Source organism: Taudactylus pleione, unplaced genomic scaffold, assembly GCF_031769625.1.
Source record: "Taudactylus pleione unplaced genomic scaffold, aTauple2 ptg001314l, whole genome shotgun sequence".
Classification (NCBI taxonomy): domain Eukaryota; kingdom Metazoa; phylum Chordata; class Amphibia; order Anura; family Myobatrachidae; genus Taudactylus; species Taudactylus pleione.
Window position 1 is genome coordinate 12,005,956 of NW_028285714.1, and position 19,000 is coordinate 12,024,955.

The 19,000-nt window shown below is 38.4% G+C and overlaps 1 protein-coding gene across 1 annotated transcript in view; it reads right to left on the minus strand.

Annotated features, from left to right (window-relative positions):
• The window catches only part of LOC148443260 (pulmonary surfactant-associated protein D-like), a 37,510-nt gene extending 18,778 nt beyond the window's left edge, over positions 1-18,732 (minus strand). Inside the window, exon 1 of the mRNA XM_088463096.1 lies at positions 18,468-18,732. Coding sequence (XP_088319222.1) covers positions 18,468-18,732 — 265 coding nt within the window. The remainder of the gene's footprint in view (positions 1-18,467) is intronic.
• Between the last annotated feature and the right edge of the window lie 268 nt (positions 18,733-19,000).

The window sequence follows — 19,000 nt, forward strand, 5'->3', positions numbered from 1 at the left end:
TATTTTTTTTTATAAAAAGACAGATGCCAAAACTAGAGATTCTTCTGATATACTAGCCCAAATTAAAAAAAATTATACCTCAGTCTACTATTGAACCTATTTAAAAAAAAAAATCTTGATTAAAACTTTTATTAGAATCTTGGATGATGAGGTTACAAATGTTGTCAATAAGAAAACATCCATATATTCAAATTTAACTATTCTGGAAAAAGGACCGCTGAAATCTCTGGCCAATAATTCCTCTCTGATTATCCGCCCCACTGATAAAGGGGGCGGGATTGTTTTGCAGGATCTGACAGATTATAAAAATGAAATAGAACGACAACTTAGTGATCAACAACTGTACCGGCTGTTACCTGGGGATCGGATTAACATCTTTGCAAGTGAATTTAAGGATTGCTTAGTGTGGGCTAGAGACACAGGTATTATTTAATAAAGATTATACATTGCTTTTTTACCAGAATTCCCGATTGTACCCCTCTTGCATACATTGCCCAAGATCCATAAAGGTTTAAACCCTCCACCTGTGCGTTCTATTGTATCAGCCCATGGATCACTCTGTCAACCAGTTGCTATGTATATCGATTCTTTACTTCAACCACTCATCCAACAGCATCCCAAGTTTTTATTAGACACTGCAACATTTTTGAATAAGATTAAAGGATTGGATTTTGTTCCAGATACAGCATGGCTTGTTAGTGCAGATGTGAAAAGCCTTAATACTGCCATTCCTCATGAGTTAGATTTATCTGCTATAAAGATGTTTTTGTTTCAACATGATAAATACACCAAAAATCTGGTAGATTTTATTGTACAGTTACTTGATATGATACTTCGCAATAATTATTCTTATATTACTGTACCTTCAAATAACTGGTGGTGCCATGGGATCATCCATGGCACCATCATACGCAAATATATTCATCTGAAATTTAGAGCACAAAAAGGGGGAGCCACATCGTGCATCAAACGTAAACAATTTATTCCAAGCAGCTAGCTAATGACTCCAAATCAGTGTGCATACCAAAGAAGGTAGTCAGAACCACCACAAGTCATAACAGTATAAAACAATTTGAGGCCAGTAAGTCACCTGAATGTCTGCACGATGTGGCTCCCCCTTTTTGTTCTCTAAATTTCAGATACCTTTCCCAATCGGACCTGGGTCATTATGTGAGGGGAGGACCCTGGCTGATTTGTTCAATCCTTGGCCCGTGCACTACTTGGTCTCTTTTAAAAGACACAAGACTTTCTGACCACTGCAGTCCACTATCAACTGGACTTAAGGACTGCGGTTTCCTTTGGAATTGTTGATATATTGACTAGCGCATTGACTTTCTTGCAAATATATTCATGTTTAGTTTAGAAGACAAACTCATTTTTCAAAATACAGAGCTGTATACAAGAATTTTATTCTACATCAGATTTATTGATGATTTGATGATTATCTGGAATGACTCACAGGTCACAATACATCTATCAGCCCTGTTAAACTCACATGGTCAATGAATCAACATGAAATTAATTTCTTGGATGTAACTATCATTAATGAGAACACCTAATTGGGAAGAACTGTGTATGTTAAACATACTGATCATAATACCTTACTCCATATGCGTAGTTGCCATCATCCAAGCTTGAAACATGGTCTCCCATTGTCTCAAATGGTTAGAATCATGTGGATTAACAGTGATGTCGCAGTGGCAGAAGAACAGATTGATTTCTTAATTACCGAGTTCATTGAAACAGGTACCCTCATCAAGATCTTATTCTTACAAAACGCAGAGCATTGAACCTTGATTGTGATACTCTGTTGGCCCCCAAACAATCACCTACATATTCTAGTGAGATGCTACCATGGGTCAATAGCTTTAATAATATCTCCCCTGATATTAACAAAGAATCTAAATACAGTAAATACAATCAGATAGTGATCTTGGCCTACCTCAAAAGAAACCAATGTCTTGTTACTCAAGAGGGAAAAATTTATGTGACTTATAGGTTAAAAATGATGTCACTAACCTTAATAAAAACTCTACCAGACAACACTTTCTTTCCAGGAAAAAGGTCAGGTTGCTTTAAATGCTCTTACCTTACATGTAGGTACCTGATAACGGGTGACATGTTCTCCCATTCTCACTCAGGGAAGGCATACAACATATGACATGCATTAACATGTAATAATGCTTTCGTGGTATATCAAATTATCTTCCCCTGCGTATTAAGTTATATTGGTAAGACGCAACACAAATTTAAAGAGCAGATGGCGGCTCATTATTCCGCCATCAGAGCTGCATTGGATAATGGGTACAGTGAACAACCTGTGGCCCGTCACTTTCTAGATGCAGGAAACAATTTGGCAAGTTTGAAATATCGCATGATTGACTATATACCTCCTCCTATTCATGATGGTGACAGGGGTAGATTACTACTAATAGCAGAAGTATGTTGGCTCCATCGTCTTAATGTCATCAGTCCAAAAGGACTTCATGAAGATGTATCCCTTGCTCCATTAGTTAACTAAAATTTGGATGTTGCTATATTTTTCAATAATATTATTATATTTTTTGCTTTTTTTCATTATATATGTGTGCATATTTGCAGCGGTGGTGTATATATGTATAAATATATATGTATATTTATACTTATTGTCCTAACCTTTGCATACATTTCTGTCAGCTTGGTTTTTACATATTGATGATTGTCTTTAAATTTTGTATTTTAACTACTTGCTACACTGTAATGCTACACTGTAATTCATATGCATTAGTTACAAATAGATCCGAATACTTGAATAAGTTTGAGGAAAGATAAGCACCCCTCTTTAATGATGGAATATTGCTAGTTCACCAGGGGTTAAAGGAGAGGAGGGGGTGTAGCCAGGAATGTGTCCATCAAAATAGTAGCCTATGGCAGTAATAAGGGGCAAGGACCCTACTATTCATTATAAATAGTTTGGAAAAGGAACCATCTTTCTCTTTTTCCAGTTTTGGAACCAAGCTGGGATAAGAATCACTAATTGTATTGAATTTGGAATTTGCTGTATTATTCTCCACTGTATTGCTAGCTGTTGCTGTATTTACCTCACTTCCATCTGCAGCCTAAACCCCCTGTGCCCTACTGACTTGCGCCTCCAGCAGAAGCAGCACCTTTCCTCCCACCCACACACCCCCTTGCTTCCATCCCCGATGATCCTTCCCCACCATGCCCCACACCGCTTTTTGCCCCCCCTCCTCCACATTCCTTAATTCCCCCTCACCCGGCAGCCACGCCTCCCCACAGGCGTGTCCCGTTGGTCAGCCGCGCTTTACCCCGCTTATTCGTGCTATGATTGCCCCCTCCACGCATTGCCTTTCAGGGGAGGCTTCACATGCATTGTGCTCGGTGCAGTGGGCAGTCCGCCATGCCGCGCCTTCCTCCCCTCTTTAGTGTGTGTGCCGGGAGAGCTGGTGCTGGCACTATTGATCCCCCCTTCACCAACAGCCTGGCTCTTGTGGATGCACACCTGGCCAAGGCCTCCCAGCGCTTCATGATACTGCCTGACCCTGCCCACTACACCCCAGTGGTCATTTTAGGCCCCATCCAGCAGCGCTTGGCACTCCTCCCCCAGTGCACTTAACATGCCCCGGGGCCTCAATACCCAGCCCCCCATCAATGCTGGGCTACTCTCCACACACTGGTAACAATGTTGTCATGGCCTGCACACCATCATCCACCCACTCCCAGTCCCCACCCATTGTTGCACACCGGCCGCCCTCCAACAACATTTCGCGCCCCCAGGTTTTTCCCAAATTTCCCCATTTCACATTTAGCCCCCTGTTCCACAGCAATTAAAGCCGCCCTGCATTCCAGCACAGCATATACCCCCCCCCAAACTACTCCCGGGCCCGCTTCCACCATTCCACTATCCTAATTGGCTGAAAGAGGTCATGCTTCCACCTCAAGTGTTTTATTTCAAGTTCTCAGGTTGCCATCTCGGAGTCTTCCAAGGTTCCATAGGAGGTGTCTTCGGCTGTCCAGGATGCTCAGACAGCGACTCAAGTCATGGTTGGTGCACTGTGCAACAAGGGCAGTCGGTCAGGGCTGGGCCTTCATCCACCAGAGCATGTGACCATGTTGTTCTTTTTTTTTTGTGCAGCGTTATAATTTATCATTCCTGTGTGTAGCGATTCTTCCAGATACATCGTAGGCCCTGTAAGTTCGGGGGGGGTTTATGCAAACGATTAAGGGTAGGCATAAAAGCCCAAAGAGTCTAGTACTACATTAGCAGCTAGGGTCCTGGTTGCAGCGGGGGATTGGGGTCCATGGTGCAAATGCAGCTTTACTTAGGTGATTTGAGGTTAAAGTTATGGCAGCCCCGACTGTGTGGAATTTGTTATGCTCCCATGTACTCTGGTTTCAGGGAGTGGCTAAGGCAAGGCAAGTTGGTGGGCATGTTTGCCAGTACGGCAGATGCTAAAGGTATAAATGGGCAGCATGATTGGTGTAGTGGTTAGCATTCCTGCCTCACAGTACCGAGGGTTCAGGTTTGAATCCCAACAAGGTCCTATCTATGTGGAATTTGTATGTTCTCTCGGTGTTCGTTTCAGACGAAGGCCTTGTTGGCATTTTGGGGTCTATTACCATCGTTCATACCGGATCCTGATTTGGTTAGCTAGCTTGTTTGTATTCGCAGTTTCAGTTCATGATCCAAGGACATGGAGGTTTTTGGTTGAAGGTTACTCGGCAGTCCTGCATAACTATGGGCTCCTAGATAGCCCTGAGGCAGTACTGTGCAGCCGGTCTAAGTACCTCAAATGCTGGGCGCGGTGAGGACTACGCATTCAATAATGCCCAGTGCAACAGGGAGTCGGGTGTCGGTGCAATAAATTCTGCATGCTGTGTGGTGACGGCCGTCGGCCAGTAATATAACCGCATTGGTGGTACGGGAGTGGGTTGAGGGGATATCAGAATGAATAGTGAGGGGGTATTACATAGTGTTAGGTGGTTTTTAATTTGTTTTTTGTTTGCTCTTAATGCACAGTATACACATCATATTCCAAACGGAACCTTCAGTCCATATGCAATAACACAAGATTTGTTAGGAGCAGTTTGGTAGTGGAGGTTATATTGGGGCACATGTGTGGCCCTTCTTGTCTTTCCCTGGGAAAGGATTTTGCCTTTTGCCATTGGGGTTTGTACCTAGCATGGTGACAGGCAAGTTTAGATTTATTCTGCAACTTTCCTACCTAGAACGGTGATTTGTCAATGACACATTAGATTCGGCAGTTTGCCACATGGTGTATCAATCCTTTGAACAGGCACTGGAGGGGGAGCAACGTTTTTGGAACAAGCTCACCTGACAAAGGGGATACCGTACACTTTTCGTTTAATGCTGCTTTCTCTCAGTATCTTTTCTGTGTTCAAGAAATTTGAGTTCCTGGAAATTATTCTGTGAATAAGTTCTTTCCAGCGGGCTGTTTTGTTTACTTTCCTTTGTCGAATGTTGCAGCTCACTTTAGCAATGGTGCGTGCAAGCATGTACACGTCACGGGGGGTGGCAGACCAATTTTTTGGTTGCTTTATTGGTAGTTGGGCCTCTCAGTGGTTTTTAGTTTGGCAATTTAAGGATTTAAATTTTTTTTAGCTGTGTCTTTTATCGATTCTAGGCGTACCAGTTTCTTGCAATGACGCTGAGGTCTCTGTTTACACGTTTCTCCTCTCTGGGGAGAGATATGGATATTTTGCTAGGTCTTTGCTGATTGCCTTTGGTTGAAGTTGGTGAATTGGGGAATTATTGGGGAAGTGTCATTAAAGCAATTGCAATCACTTCTGGGCCATGAATTTTGATTGTAGAGTAATACCCATGGAAAGGAAATTGGCGTCATTTGGATCGCTCCATAGCCAGGAGTCAAAATCTTACCATTTTCCCCTGTCTCAGGACTTGTGGGAGAATCTGCACGTTTTGTTGGTAATGTTTCGGGAGTTCAAGGGAGTTAGAGTTGACTAACTGCTCAGGTTGACAATTACGGGCTTCAGCTGTTTCAGGATGCATCTAGTTCCGTAGTTTTCAGGGAGTTATAAGAGGGGACTGTGAGAGAGAATTTGGCTGGATTCATGGATGCGGTAAGATATAACTGCCAGTATGCTATTTTTAGAGTTATTCCACTTATGGTTGTAGCCGAGATCAAAGATAAAAATATTAATCTCTGATACATATTACAAATATTCATCATAAGCCGCTGATTTAGGCAGCACTTGTATAAAATATATCATATTGAATATATGGTTATTCATTGCTGAGGTTATGTAAACATGTTTGGCCTATAGGACTGAACAAACCTAATAAAGTGCAATATTGTATTTGAACTCTGTCAATATTATATAAACTTGTGAATCACCCAAAGATATTTATGATATTGATTCTTTATACATCATAACATCTATCATAAGCCGCTGATTTCAGACGGCACCTGAAGGAATATTAAGAAACTTCCTTTTATTGCTGAGATCATGTGGATGCATCTGGTCTAATCATGTCACATGATAGATGATTGTACTTACATTAATATATCAGTGGGTGTTATTCATTCCAGACACTTTTGCAAGAGGTGACTTAATTCTGGGATAATTAGGAGTTCACCTATGGGTACTCAATAGTGGCAATCTATTATCATCTTTATTAATACTATACACCTGATAATTCAGGCATATAGGAGATTGTGATAACAAATATTATTCACATTCCATCCAAAATAATGAATTTTCTTCATGATTATAAAGGTAGATGAGACTCATGGACCCTTGAGACATTATCAAATTTATCATGAAGATAAGTGAATAATGGTTATGTCCCCAACGTTACAGACACCTAGATATATGACCATTTAGAGGTAGTATAATAGCATATAATAAATACACAGTACAATTTGGTTGCAACACAAATTTATTAATATGATTTTTGTTTTTGTATTGTAATATCATATTTCGCGGACTATTTTTTTATTAATAGTATTAATAAAAGTTATATTTAAAAATTGCATGACAATTCCTCAATTCAATTAATATTATTATTATCAATTGATTCAGATTTTGAGTCTGTGAGTGCCTCAATAAGGAATTATCTTTTTCTCTTTGGTTTAGCTAGATTGTGAGTTCACCTCCTTTCAAAACAGTAGTGAAAACTTGAAAGACATTATGTCTACCATATGATATGGTTTGTGACATTTGTTAGGTTTAGGAAGGACTGAAAATAAATACGTTTATTTATATAATAATATCTGTGCGGGTAAATTCCCCCTTTTCTAAGTGCAGGAATGTAGAAGACTCCTCACAGCAGGTAAAGTAATTTTATTATAAGGTGTTAAAAAGTAACATGCTTCAATCGGGAAAGTAATAAATTAAACATCCATAAAAAGAATGAGCAAGTCCAAATAGGTCCTCCGGAAGAGAAAAAGTGCCGAGCTCCAAGCGGGGAAGATGATAATAGCCAACTCCTATTCTCCGTGCTGCAGACTGCGGAGAACCTGCTGGCGGCTTGGAAGATGGTAACCCCCTCTTTTCGTCTCTCACCTCCAGGTATGATGATCGTGTAGCTTCTACGCATTTCGCAGAGTACTTCTCTCCTTTTTCAAGAATGGCCACACGGTAACACTGGCCGGGTTTAAGATCACAGCATGCCCGGTCACTGTCATGATTGGTGTCTGCGAGTTACCTGTCTCAGGTGGTGATCGGGTTTCAACGGAGGCCGGCATGACTGGAATCACAGATAATGTAAATAGCTCTATTTACAAGACTTGGGTAGCAGTGAAAACTGCCTTTGATGATAAATGACAGGAACTGGAGGGACCGGACTGGAACTGGCAGGAAGACTTGTTGAATTGAACTGATGAGCTTGGAACTTGACTCTGGACTGGAACAACGTGGACTGAACTGATGAACTTGGAACTTGACTCTGGACTGGAACAACGTGGACTGAACTGATGAGCTTGGAACTTGACTCTGGACTGGAACAACGTGGACTGAACTGATGAGCTTGGAACTTGACTCTGGACTGGAACAACGTGGACTGAACTGAAGGAAAGTCAGGTAATGCTGAGATGAGGGCTAAACAGGGTAATCTGGAATTACTATGACAAAGGCTAGCACTCAGGTGCAGGCTGGACAGGATAATTGGAAACAACAGGTTTCAGGAAGGATTGGGTAGGTTTGGGAATTTGCAGGCTGGACAGGATAATTGGAAATAACAGGTTTCAGGAAGGAATGGGTAGGTTTGGGAATTTGCAGGCTGGACAGGATAATTGGAAATAACAGGTTTCAGGAAGGAATGGGTAGGTTTGGGAATTTGCAGGCTCAGGGAGGGAATAGGTAGGTAACGGGCAGGAGTTGATCCACAGCAGGAAGCAAGGCAGGGTAACACAATGCAGGTTTACAGAGTGCCAGGGACCAACCAGGAGTAGGACTAGCAGCAGAGCACAGGCCAGGTATTCTGTAACAGGACGTCTGGATGCCAGGTATTACTGTAGCAGGTTACAGGGACAGACTTGAATGCATGAACCATACACCACGGGAAGACGAGATGTTCAGGCCCAGAATGCTATCAGGAGAGGATATATATATCATGGGTCTGGCAGCAATTGGTGGATACGGACAGGTGGTCTGGTAGTAGCATTCTGAGTGGTGGAAGGCACAACATGCAGAGGGAGTATTCATCTCTGCAGCTCTGAGAATCAGAACCACACCTGTGATTCCAATCAGGGCTAGCAGTGCTCACAGACAGAGGAGAGACCAGGTGCAATAATCAGAGCAAATCCTCCAGGCAAATTACACACACAGATCCATGGGGAAGCTGACAGGGGTAAGTCTCAAGGCAAAAAGGTAACAACTAGACAGGGTCATGACAGTCACATGGTACTCCTCATCCAATCATAGTAAACTACACTCGTAAGGTAATTGAATGAATCTGGCTTCACAACATTCTCTTTAAAATGGTTGAATCAATAAAAAGCTCTATATATAAATACTATATATGCATAGGACATTGCTAAATATAAATCGCATACATCTGATTTTAAAACATTCACTTTAGAATAATTAAATAAGTAAAAAGCTCTATACATAAATAAATGCTATATATACTAGGAGCCTTGATAAATACAAATCCAATATACACTCATAAACAGTACATGAATAAATACATAAAAAATATATAGTTTAAAAAATTAATTAAGATCAATACGAGAAATATGCATCTCATAAAACATATGAACGGAAGAGGGAAGGAAAAAAGGAGAGAGAAAAAAAGAAATATACCATTAGTCTAATCATAATGATAAAACTCTTTACATAAACCATTTTCTTTCTAAGTCTACATTAAGACCTTTTGGTATAAGAGTTTTTAATTCAAAAATGGTTTTCATTTCTAGTTTAGCCAAAGAATCTTCTGTCCCACTAGATCTCCAATTCTTTTTATAGATTTTAATTCCACAAAAGCTTTTCAAATCTTTTAAATTGCAAGCATGTTTCTCTTTGAAATGCAATGAAACATTGTGTTTCTCATACCCCTTCTTAATATTTCTAGAGTGTTCAGCTAGTCTTTCCTTTAGCATCCTACTTGTTCTACCCACATATTGGGCTCCGCAGACATATGACATTTTTACTTGCACATGTAATGAAATCTCTAATCTCATATGTATGCATAGTAACATTGGATTTATATTGAAAGATTTTATTATCTGTGTTGCAACACTTACACATGCTACAACTTCCACATCAATAGAAACCTTTAGAAATTATTTTAGTGGTTTTTACCTTTATCGGTAAGGCACTTTTCACTAAGGGATTTTTCAAATTATCCACTTTCTTATAAATTACATGGGGTTTATCAGTAATGTAAGCCTTCAACAAAGGATCATTCACCAAAATCTTGCAAGCCTTTTTTTAATATAGTTTCCAGCTGCTTGTGTTGTGATGTATATCTGGTAATAAAGAGAATCTCCTTCTCTATCCCATTATTATGTTTTTCCTTATATTTAAGGGATTCTTCTTCTCGGTTGAGATTTCTGCTTCTATTTTTGGCTTTCAGAACTCTCTCTTTATTGTATCCCTTACTAAGGAATTGTTTTTCCATTATTGAAGCCTCTTCGTCATACACTTCTATTTTGGAACAATTCCTTCTTAATCGCTGAAACTGGCTGCTTGGTATACTATTATTCCAATTGTCATGGTGATTACTACCTTGGTCGATATATGCGCTACAATCTTTTGGCTTAGTGTAATTCCTAGTCAGCAAACTATCTCCTTCTACATATATACTCAAATCCAAAAAATTCACTTCCGTCCGATTTATTTATTTATTTATTCAGAACATTTTAAGATAAAACATCATATGAACACTAAGGGTCTACAATTTCTGGCAATAGATCAGTTCACACTGAATTGGAGGGATGGAGATCACAACCTGAGGATTGATAAAACAGAAAGTAGATGGATCTTCAATTTGTATACCACCACTCCAGAGGGTACATATAGGTCCATAAACCATACACTATTTGCTATAACAGAAATGAGAATATCTGGTAACTTAGATTCTTTAGTAGATAAAAATACTATTCGATAATAGCATTTATGTAGACCTTCATAGGCTAATAATTAACAAGTGGTATTAATAGAACAAGAATATTATAGTGAGATACCAATTTAATTATGTAAAAATTGTGTACACATTAGAACAATCCAAACTAAACCAGTGTGTTGAATAATGATTACGTATAAAAATGAATCATAATGTAGAGTAATAATATATAGTTAAAATAGCAATACGCGGATTTTTTAAGTATATATTAATGACGAAGCAGAACTCAATCCATTCCATCTAGTGATGTGTAAGGGATAATTAGGGACACTTTATTGGTTTACCTATTAGTGAATACAGCTAGAAACCAACAAAATAGTGACTCCCTATTGAGAGACATATTTTTCATCAGACATGTTGGAATCAACCAAAAATATGACCGCCGCCTGATATATTTAATCGCACTAAGCTAATTGCATATATAGTGATCACCAGTATATGTATAGGTAACATCTAAACATAGAGACTTCCCTGCTTGCTATAGCGCTACATTGGGAATACTATTAGCTGGCTATGACACATTACATCGGGCATCTATAGTACGTCCTTCACAAAATGGCTGCCGGAGACAGCACACGCAAAAGAAGGGACCACATTAGACACTCTAGTGTCAGTAACACATAGAGCAGACACTGGCTGTGATGCGGTCATGTCTGCAACCCAGAAGTGCGGACAGCGCTAACACCGGTACCTAAGACAGCATAATGAGACACTCTATATAAAGGACAATCTGTAAAAGGTGGGCACCCTTGACAAAGTCCAGAATTATTGGATGAAACACGTTGGACCACGCCCCTTACTAACAAGAACCAACAAGAGACTTATGTGCAATCAGCACAATTTGAAACTCTTTTATAAACTTTTAATATCCTGTATTAGGATGTTGTTTTAACACCCAGACTCTGCAGCATTAAATAAGTTGTATTAGACTAGAGTCTGGATTATATTCCAATACATGACAATGCAGCACCACCTCACCACACACCCATTACAATACCTTCATCACCTGTACAACCACCGGGACCAGGAGAACCAGCAAGATCCACACACTGCATGGGGTAAGTAGTAGTCTTTCTTACCTACCTGCATTATTGCGTTCGCCAAGTCCCTGATACTGTGCCCATTTATTGTATTTGAGGTGGAGAGGAGAGCCAGGAGTTGTATATTATCATCAAGTTACATCATAAGAACACCCATCCTACAGACGGAATTAGCTTAACAAGATTACTAGAGTCCCTGGGACCATCTACATGACCCTTCTACATAAGAAATTAATGGGACTGTGGACATAAGTATGGGCATTCCCTGGTCAAGGCCTGGGGCCCCATACATATTCAGTATTTTAAGAACACCCAACCTACAGATTCAAAGTTGGGAGTTTTTGTTTATTGGTACATCCGGAGCATAAGTTCCACAACACACGGTCATTTCCATAGTAAGAACATACTAAGACCGTCCCAAAGCGCACCACTACTGTTTCTATAAATTTATATATATAGAGGTTGGGATACCTCTACCAGTGGAGCAGCTAGGGATGATCTTTAGAGAGGACCACGAGAGCTGGATACCCATAATCCTAAAATAAAGAACAACTTGTGTATAAAAAGGAAATAACCTGTGAAGATATTTACAGGGACCTCATTAGATAGAAGAAGCATGAAGTTGACTATCTGTACCATGGGATCATCTTATCGGATTACTTTAAGAGTAAAAAAATACAGAGAGGATTTAGGATAAAAAATGTGCCAACTATAGGAAGACAAAACATCATTTTCTGTAGAAAATGGATGGCAATATTAAATAAGTGCTCCCTGGACCTCATACTATTAGTTATAGAAGAGGCTACCAGGGAGTTACAAATGACAAGGGAACACATTTCGACCTTTAAAATCCAACACAAGTATACCATAACTAAAGATACCTCAACCCAGTGGTTAGATAAATTGGAAAAACAGATAGACCAATATACTAAAGATATAATAAGCTTCAAAAAGTCCAAGTTAGTAAAGGTCAACAATGACTATGAAAGCCGTACGTGTACTCATGGCTCACAGGGTCCCAACAACCAAGACGTACCTTCAAAACAAGAAGACAACACAAGTACAGGTTTGAAACGGATACCTCAGCGGAATCAAATAGTACAGCCAGTGAGGCAGAAAGCATGCCTATTTCATCACAGGCTAATACTCTCCCTTTAATTATGGCAACCAGAGCCCTAGCCTCAGGCTCAAGAGAACCCATATGCGCCAGGGCAAACAAAACCAGAGGAATGGGAAGGGGCATGAGACAACTGCCAGCTCAGAGAACATAGTATTCAACTTATCTGACAGGTTCCTCACAGAATGGGAACACAAACTCCTAAATTTAGGGCTGTCTTCTGTACCTACAACTCCCTTTAATAGTTTCCAATGGAAAGTAGAGAACTATAAATTAGAGAGATCCTTAAGGTTAAAAGAATTTTCAAGAATGATGAACATCAGCAGCCAAAAGTAGATCAAATTCCTAAAAAACTCAAAGTGATTCAACCAGGATCTAAATTTGATAAAATTTCCACCAATCACTCAATTAAGACTTTTTCAAGGCTATTAAAAGATACGGTGTCAAATGAATGCTATAGTATGCTCTATCCCAACCTTAATAACTTTAAAAAACAGGCTCTAAATGACTTAAGGAGTTACAATGATATAGTCATTAGACTGTCTGACAAGGGGGGTACTATCACCATCCAGAACCTAACAGACTACAAGGAAGAGATCTATAATCAACTGGCAGACACCAATTTTTTTCTTTTCTTACATTGTCTTATATATTTTATTTTTTATGTTTATGTTTTGATTATATGTCCCTCTTTTGTCTAGTAGCCTCACTGTTATATTATGTATGCAGCATTGATAGCTTACTGTTTGTGTGTCCCTTCAGCCAGTATATTGAGCCTAGGCAAGTCTGTTTGCGAGGATAGTATATGTATTCTGTGTTGGGGTTGGTCTTTTTCTGTGCAGCATCAGCTTTCATGCATGTGCAGGTTTTTGGATTTATCTGACCACCCGTTTATTTATGCTGTCCCCTTCTTCGTTTGATTACACTTCCTGTTTATGTTTATGTATCCTAGCAATGGTTCTGTTCCTTTCCTGTTTGTAGGGGAGATCACATGGTTTGACTTCCGTGATGCCGCGATACTGATGACGTCACCATGCTTGAGGGGACCCGCCAGCGTCTCGGCGCCATGGACAGTCCACAGGGGGATATAAACCGGTAAGTTTATGTTTGTTATGTCTTGCACCCTGACAAAAATAAAACACATATTGAAATGTTGGTGAACAACCTGCCTGCAGAATCATTTTTTTTGCATTGAGTGCCGCCATCCCGCTGCTGTTTATATATATATATATATATATGTATACAAACACACACACATACATATACACATAAATATATATATATATATATATATAGCACAACAAAAAATGGTGTCCAGTGCTATAAATACTTGGTATACTGTCTCTCTTCCAAAGGTTATTTCTTAGATGTCCCAAAAACAAACAGGAAGTACACTCCTCAACAAATGAGTGGCAGCTCCTGTGGTCTCCAACGTCAGACTGTTGCTCAATCGGTCCGCAAAAAAATGTTCAAAAAATTGTTAGACTTTGGCGCCCTCTAGTGTATGGAATCCAATAAAACACTCTAGTGTAATTGAAAACTTTATCTCTTTAACAGGACAACTCCCATATATCAGCAATCAAAAAAGGGGGGAGAGACGTGGGCAATATGAAAAAAAGAAATAAAATGTGTCTTAATAAAAAGAATCTTATTCAAATATGAATACCATCACCCACATGTGATGTGATCTACATCCAGCAGCTCACTCTGCTGTATCAAAAAGTGCATATGTGTCACACTTACTGCAACAAAGTGCTTAGTGCAAAAACAAACAAAAAACTTAAAATATATAAACAGAATATAGCAGCAAATATATATGAAGTGCACCGTGCTTGTGCAAAAAACTGCTAACAATAATATTCAAGTGCACCGTGCTATGTGCAAAAAATCACTAGACCAATAGTACTTTTGAAACCAAAAATAAAGTGCAAGTGTTCATACCAGGGGACCTCACGATCTCGTCCTGCCATCCACACTGTCACTCATATTATATATGGTTTGGACAAATATAAATAATTCCAGTAAGTATTATGACAAATACATTTAATGTAAAAAAATATCTAAAACATACATATGGATCAATGACACTGCATAACCCTCAATGCGTTTCATCAGCCACAAGTAAGGCAGGACTTCTTCAAGAGGATGTTAAGATGCCAACCAAAAACTTACTTATATACCCCTAACAATATGCATTAATTAGCCTAATTGGACAAAATGGCAGATCCAGCTTCCGGACAAACCCTATGCATCATGGGAAGAAGGTCAAAATGACCCAGCTATAATATATATTAGAAGTGGACTTAGGGATCTATGTCCCACATTCTAAATGGCATTTTGGATCACTGACCTTCCAGTCGCGATGACACGCCATACCGCGTGTCTGCCTCCAATAAGATCCCCCCTCCATTGCCTCTAAGGGCCAATGGGGAATACAATACTGTATGCAACATCCGGTCGCCTATCACCATCGCTCCACATGATGATGCTCCGTCCAGAGCGTCCATCATTATGAGCATCACACCGCAACTCCAGTCGTGGTGACCACCGGGAAATGTAGTCCCGAATCAGGCTCACCTGCCGTGTCTCCCAAAGAACTCAATGCAGAAACATAACTGCAGGATAGACACATAGGTTGCCGGAAAAAAGGTAAAACAGTATCAACTGTGCCTCAAAATAACAATTAGCATATGGTCAAAAATAAACTAGTAAATGTATATTAATGCTCAGCGGCCATTTTATTGGAGACAAATTAAACTCCAAAAGACAGTGGCCATTTTTTCAAAGTCTTGATCTTCACAGGACTTATAAAAACATTATAAAAAAATCTTTATTCAGTACATGTAATAAAAAGATAATAAAAAGGTATAAAAGCAGGTTTGCTTGGCACCCTATTACAACATAAATATAGATTAGCTACAACAACCAACAAATACATAATATGAATAAAAACAAATCATATAAACATACAATATCTAAAAAATAAGACTGAGAAAGAACCATAATTAATCTAAATTAAAGAAAAGGGGCGATTTCATAGTTCTCATTGAGACCTTTTGGAATTAATGTATCCAAGTGGAAAATCCAAGTCATCTCTCTTCTTGATAACTTGTTTTCCAAGTTTCCCCCTCTGCTACCCAACTGGACATGTTCAATGGCCCCAAATCTAAGACTACTGGGGTCTACACTATGATAAGTCATAAAATGTCTTGGCACTGCATGAAAATCCTGTTTATTTTTAATACTTCTTATATGCTCCTGAATCCATATCTTAAGTGGACATTTCATCTTCCCTACATATTGCTGTCCGCAACCACATTCCAGGAGATAAACTACATTTGTTGTATTGCAATTACAGAAATCTTTCATTCAAAACTTTACCAGACCATCAGACTTCATAAATGTGCATGGTGTAGAGCATGCAAATTTACAAACATTACAATGACCACATTTATAAAAACCTTTAGCTTTATGTCCCCATATGCCTGTATTTGTATTTGTAGGACCTGGTAGCATACTGGGAGCTAAAATATCTTTCAGATTGCGTGCTCTCCTGTACACTATCTTAGGTTTCTCAGGTAAGACATCAACAAGGAGTGGATCATTCTTTAGTTAACTCCAATGTTTTTGAAAGGTTTTTCTAATTCTTTTATCCTGATCATTAAAATCCATAATGAAAAGAACTTGGTCCTCCTTTTTTCCATGGTTTTTATTCTTATAGACCAATAATTCATCCATCTCTATATCATTGACCCTTATAGTTGCTTCTCTAATGAGTGCTTTAGGATATCCCCTTTCCTCAAACCTCTCATTGAAGACATAGATTTGTTTCTGAAATTCTTCTTTTGTGTCACAATTCCACTTTATCCTACATAGTTGTGAAAAGGGTATATTATCCTTCCAGGACTGTGCATGTCCGCTCTTATAGTGCACATGACTGTTTGTGTCTACAGTTTTTAAATTATTTGAGGTATATATTACATTTTTATCTGTTGATATGGTCAAATCTAAAAACTCAATAGACTCCTTCTGAATATTAAAAGTGAATGATAAATTATAATCATTCTGACTAATATAAGACATAAAACTAGTAAAATCTTACACAGAACCCTCCCATAACAACAGCACAACGTCAATGTAATGTTTGAAAAGGATGATGTTTTTCTTAAAAGGATGATCCCCAGAAATGTATCTCTGCTCCCAGCTTCCCATATGGAGATTGGCAAAGCTGGGAGCAAAAACGGTGCCCATTGCTGTGCCGCAGACCTGTAAATAAAAATCCTCCAAGAACTTAAAATAATTATGTATTAAAATATATCTTATCAAAGTACAAATAAAATCTCTGTGTTGTTCATTAAGTGTGGTATCAGCATCCAAAAATTATCTGCATGATGTGATCTCCTTTTCATGAACAATAGAAGTATATAGAGATTGAACATCCACCGTAGCCCAATAATAATTCTCTTTCCATAAAAACCCCTTTAAAATCTGTAAAACTGCCATAGTATCCTTCTTTTAGAAATAATCCACATATTCCAAGGTATTTGCTGTGAGGGAATCTATTCCTGATATAATCGGCCTCCCCAGTGGATTTATTAATTGTTTGTGAATTTTTGGCAGAAAATAAAATATTGGAATAATTGGGTTTTTTATGTTTAAAAATTCAAATTCCTCTTTATTTAAAATCTTATCCTTAAAACTTTTAGCTATTAGTGGTTTAAATTCGTCCAGAAAGTCATTAGTAGGATCCTTTGAAAGTAATTTATAAGAGCTAACATCCCCCAGTAATCTAAAGTCTTCTTTTTCATAATCAATATGATTCATTATAACCAAGCCACCCCCCTTATCTGCCTGTTTAAAAACCAAATTATCATTAGATTTAAGTTTTTTCAATGAACATTTCTCAAATTTACTCAAGTTATTCTTCCCAGATTTTTTAATATCATCTCCACATAAATCTTTCTTCACATTCTGATAAAATGAATATATATAGCTACTTTTAGATTCTTGTGGGTAAAATTTAGAGACTGGTTTTAACCCAGATCTAGAGTTAGTCTCGTAATTTTAAAGGAAACCTGAATCTTTCTTAATAAATTGTCTTTTCAAAGTCAATTTACGGACAAATTTATTTAAATCAGTAAAGAGTTGAAATTTATTTAGTGGGGCCACAGGTGCAAAAGATAAGCCCTTTTTCAAGAGAGAAACATCTGAGTTTGAAAGAGGTTGGTCAGATAGATTGAAAATACCAAATTTTTGGGGGTCTTTCTCTATTACTGATACCTCATGTTTCTCCTTCTTTTCCTGCTGTAATCTTTTTCTTCCACCTCTCCTCCCTCGTCTTTTATATAATCTCTTTTTATAGGAGATGTTCTGTGCTAGTTCTCTCTCAGCATAGGTTAAGGTTTTTTTCGGACGAAGGGGGCATCCGGGGAAAAAACTCATTATCAGAATTTAATCTATTAAAAACAGAGAATCTATTGTGTGTTTTTATTCTTGGCGTTTCAAATTTATCAAATTGTCTTTTGGGCTTAAAGGGATTGTGGTCCATTCTCTATATTTTTTTTGTTTTTAGGTGTTCTTTCCCATTAAAGTGCCTTGTGTTATTATTCCAATGTTTAATTTTATCATTGGTATAATCTAGTTTATCTCGAAAAAAAAATTTTCTCCTTGGTGTATATGATCTCATCCTCTATTTTCTTACATAGAACAATCTCTTTAGCCTTAAATTCTTCGCTATTTTTGGATGGATCTAGCATACTCTCCTTATTTTTAACCTCCTTTTCTAATTGATCTAGTACGCTCTTTCTTTCTTTAGTAATTAATTGCATTAGTTTAATTGAGCAATCATGAAGTATCAGATCCCAATCCTTCTGGAACTGATCATTAATTGTGGGGAAGGTGGGTTTCTTCAAAATCCTTAATCTCCTCGGAATCCTATTGACCTTAATGTATTGCTCTAAACTCATAATGTCCCACCATAATTGAACTTCTTTGGTGAGTAATTTCTCAAGCTCCCAAAAAGTATAATCTAAAGATGTATTTGGACTATCCTGTATAAAACTCTTATTTTCATTAAAAATCCTTTGGACTAATTAGACCTTTTTGTGTTTCCACATCCATGTATTCCAAAGAGACTCATACTGTGCAAATGTATTAATGCCCAGTCAGCAGCTATTACACCCTGTAGAGCAACCTCAACACAATGTACAACAAAAATGGTGTCCAGCACTATAA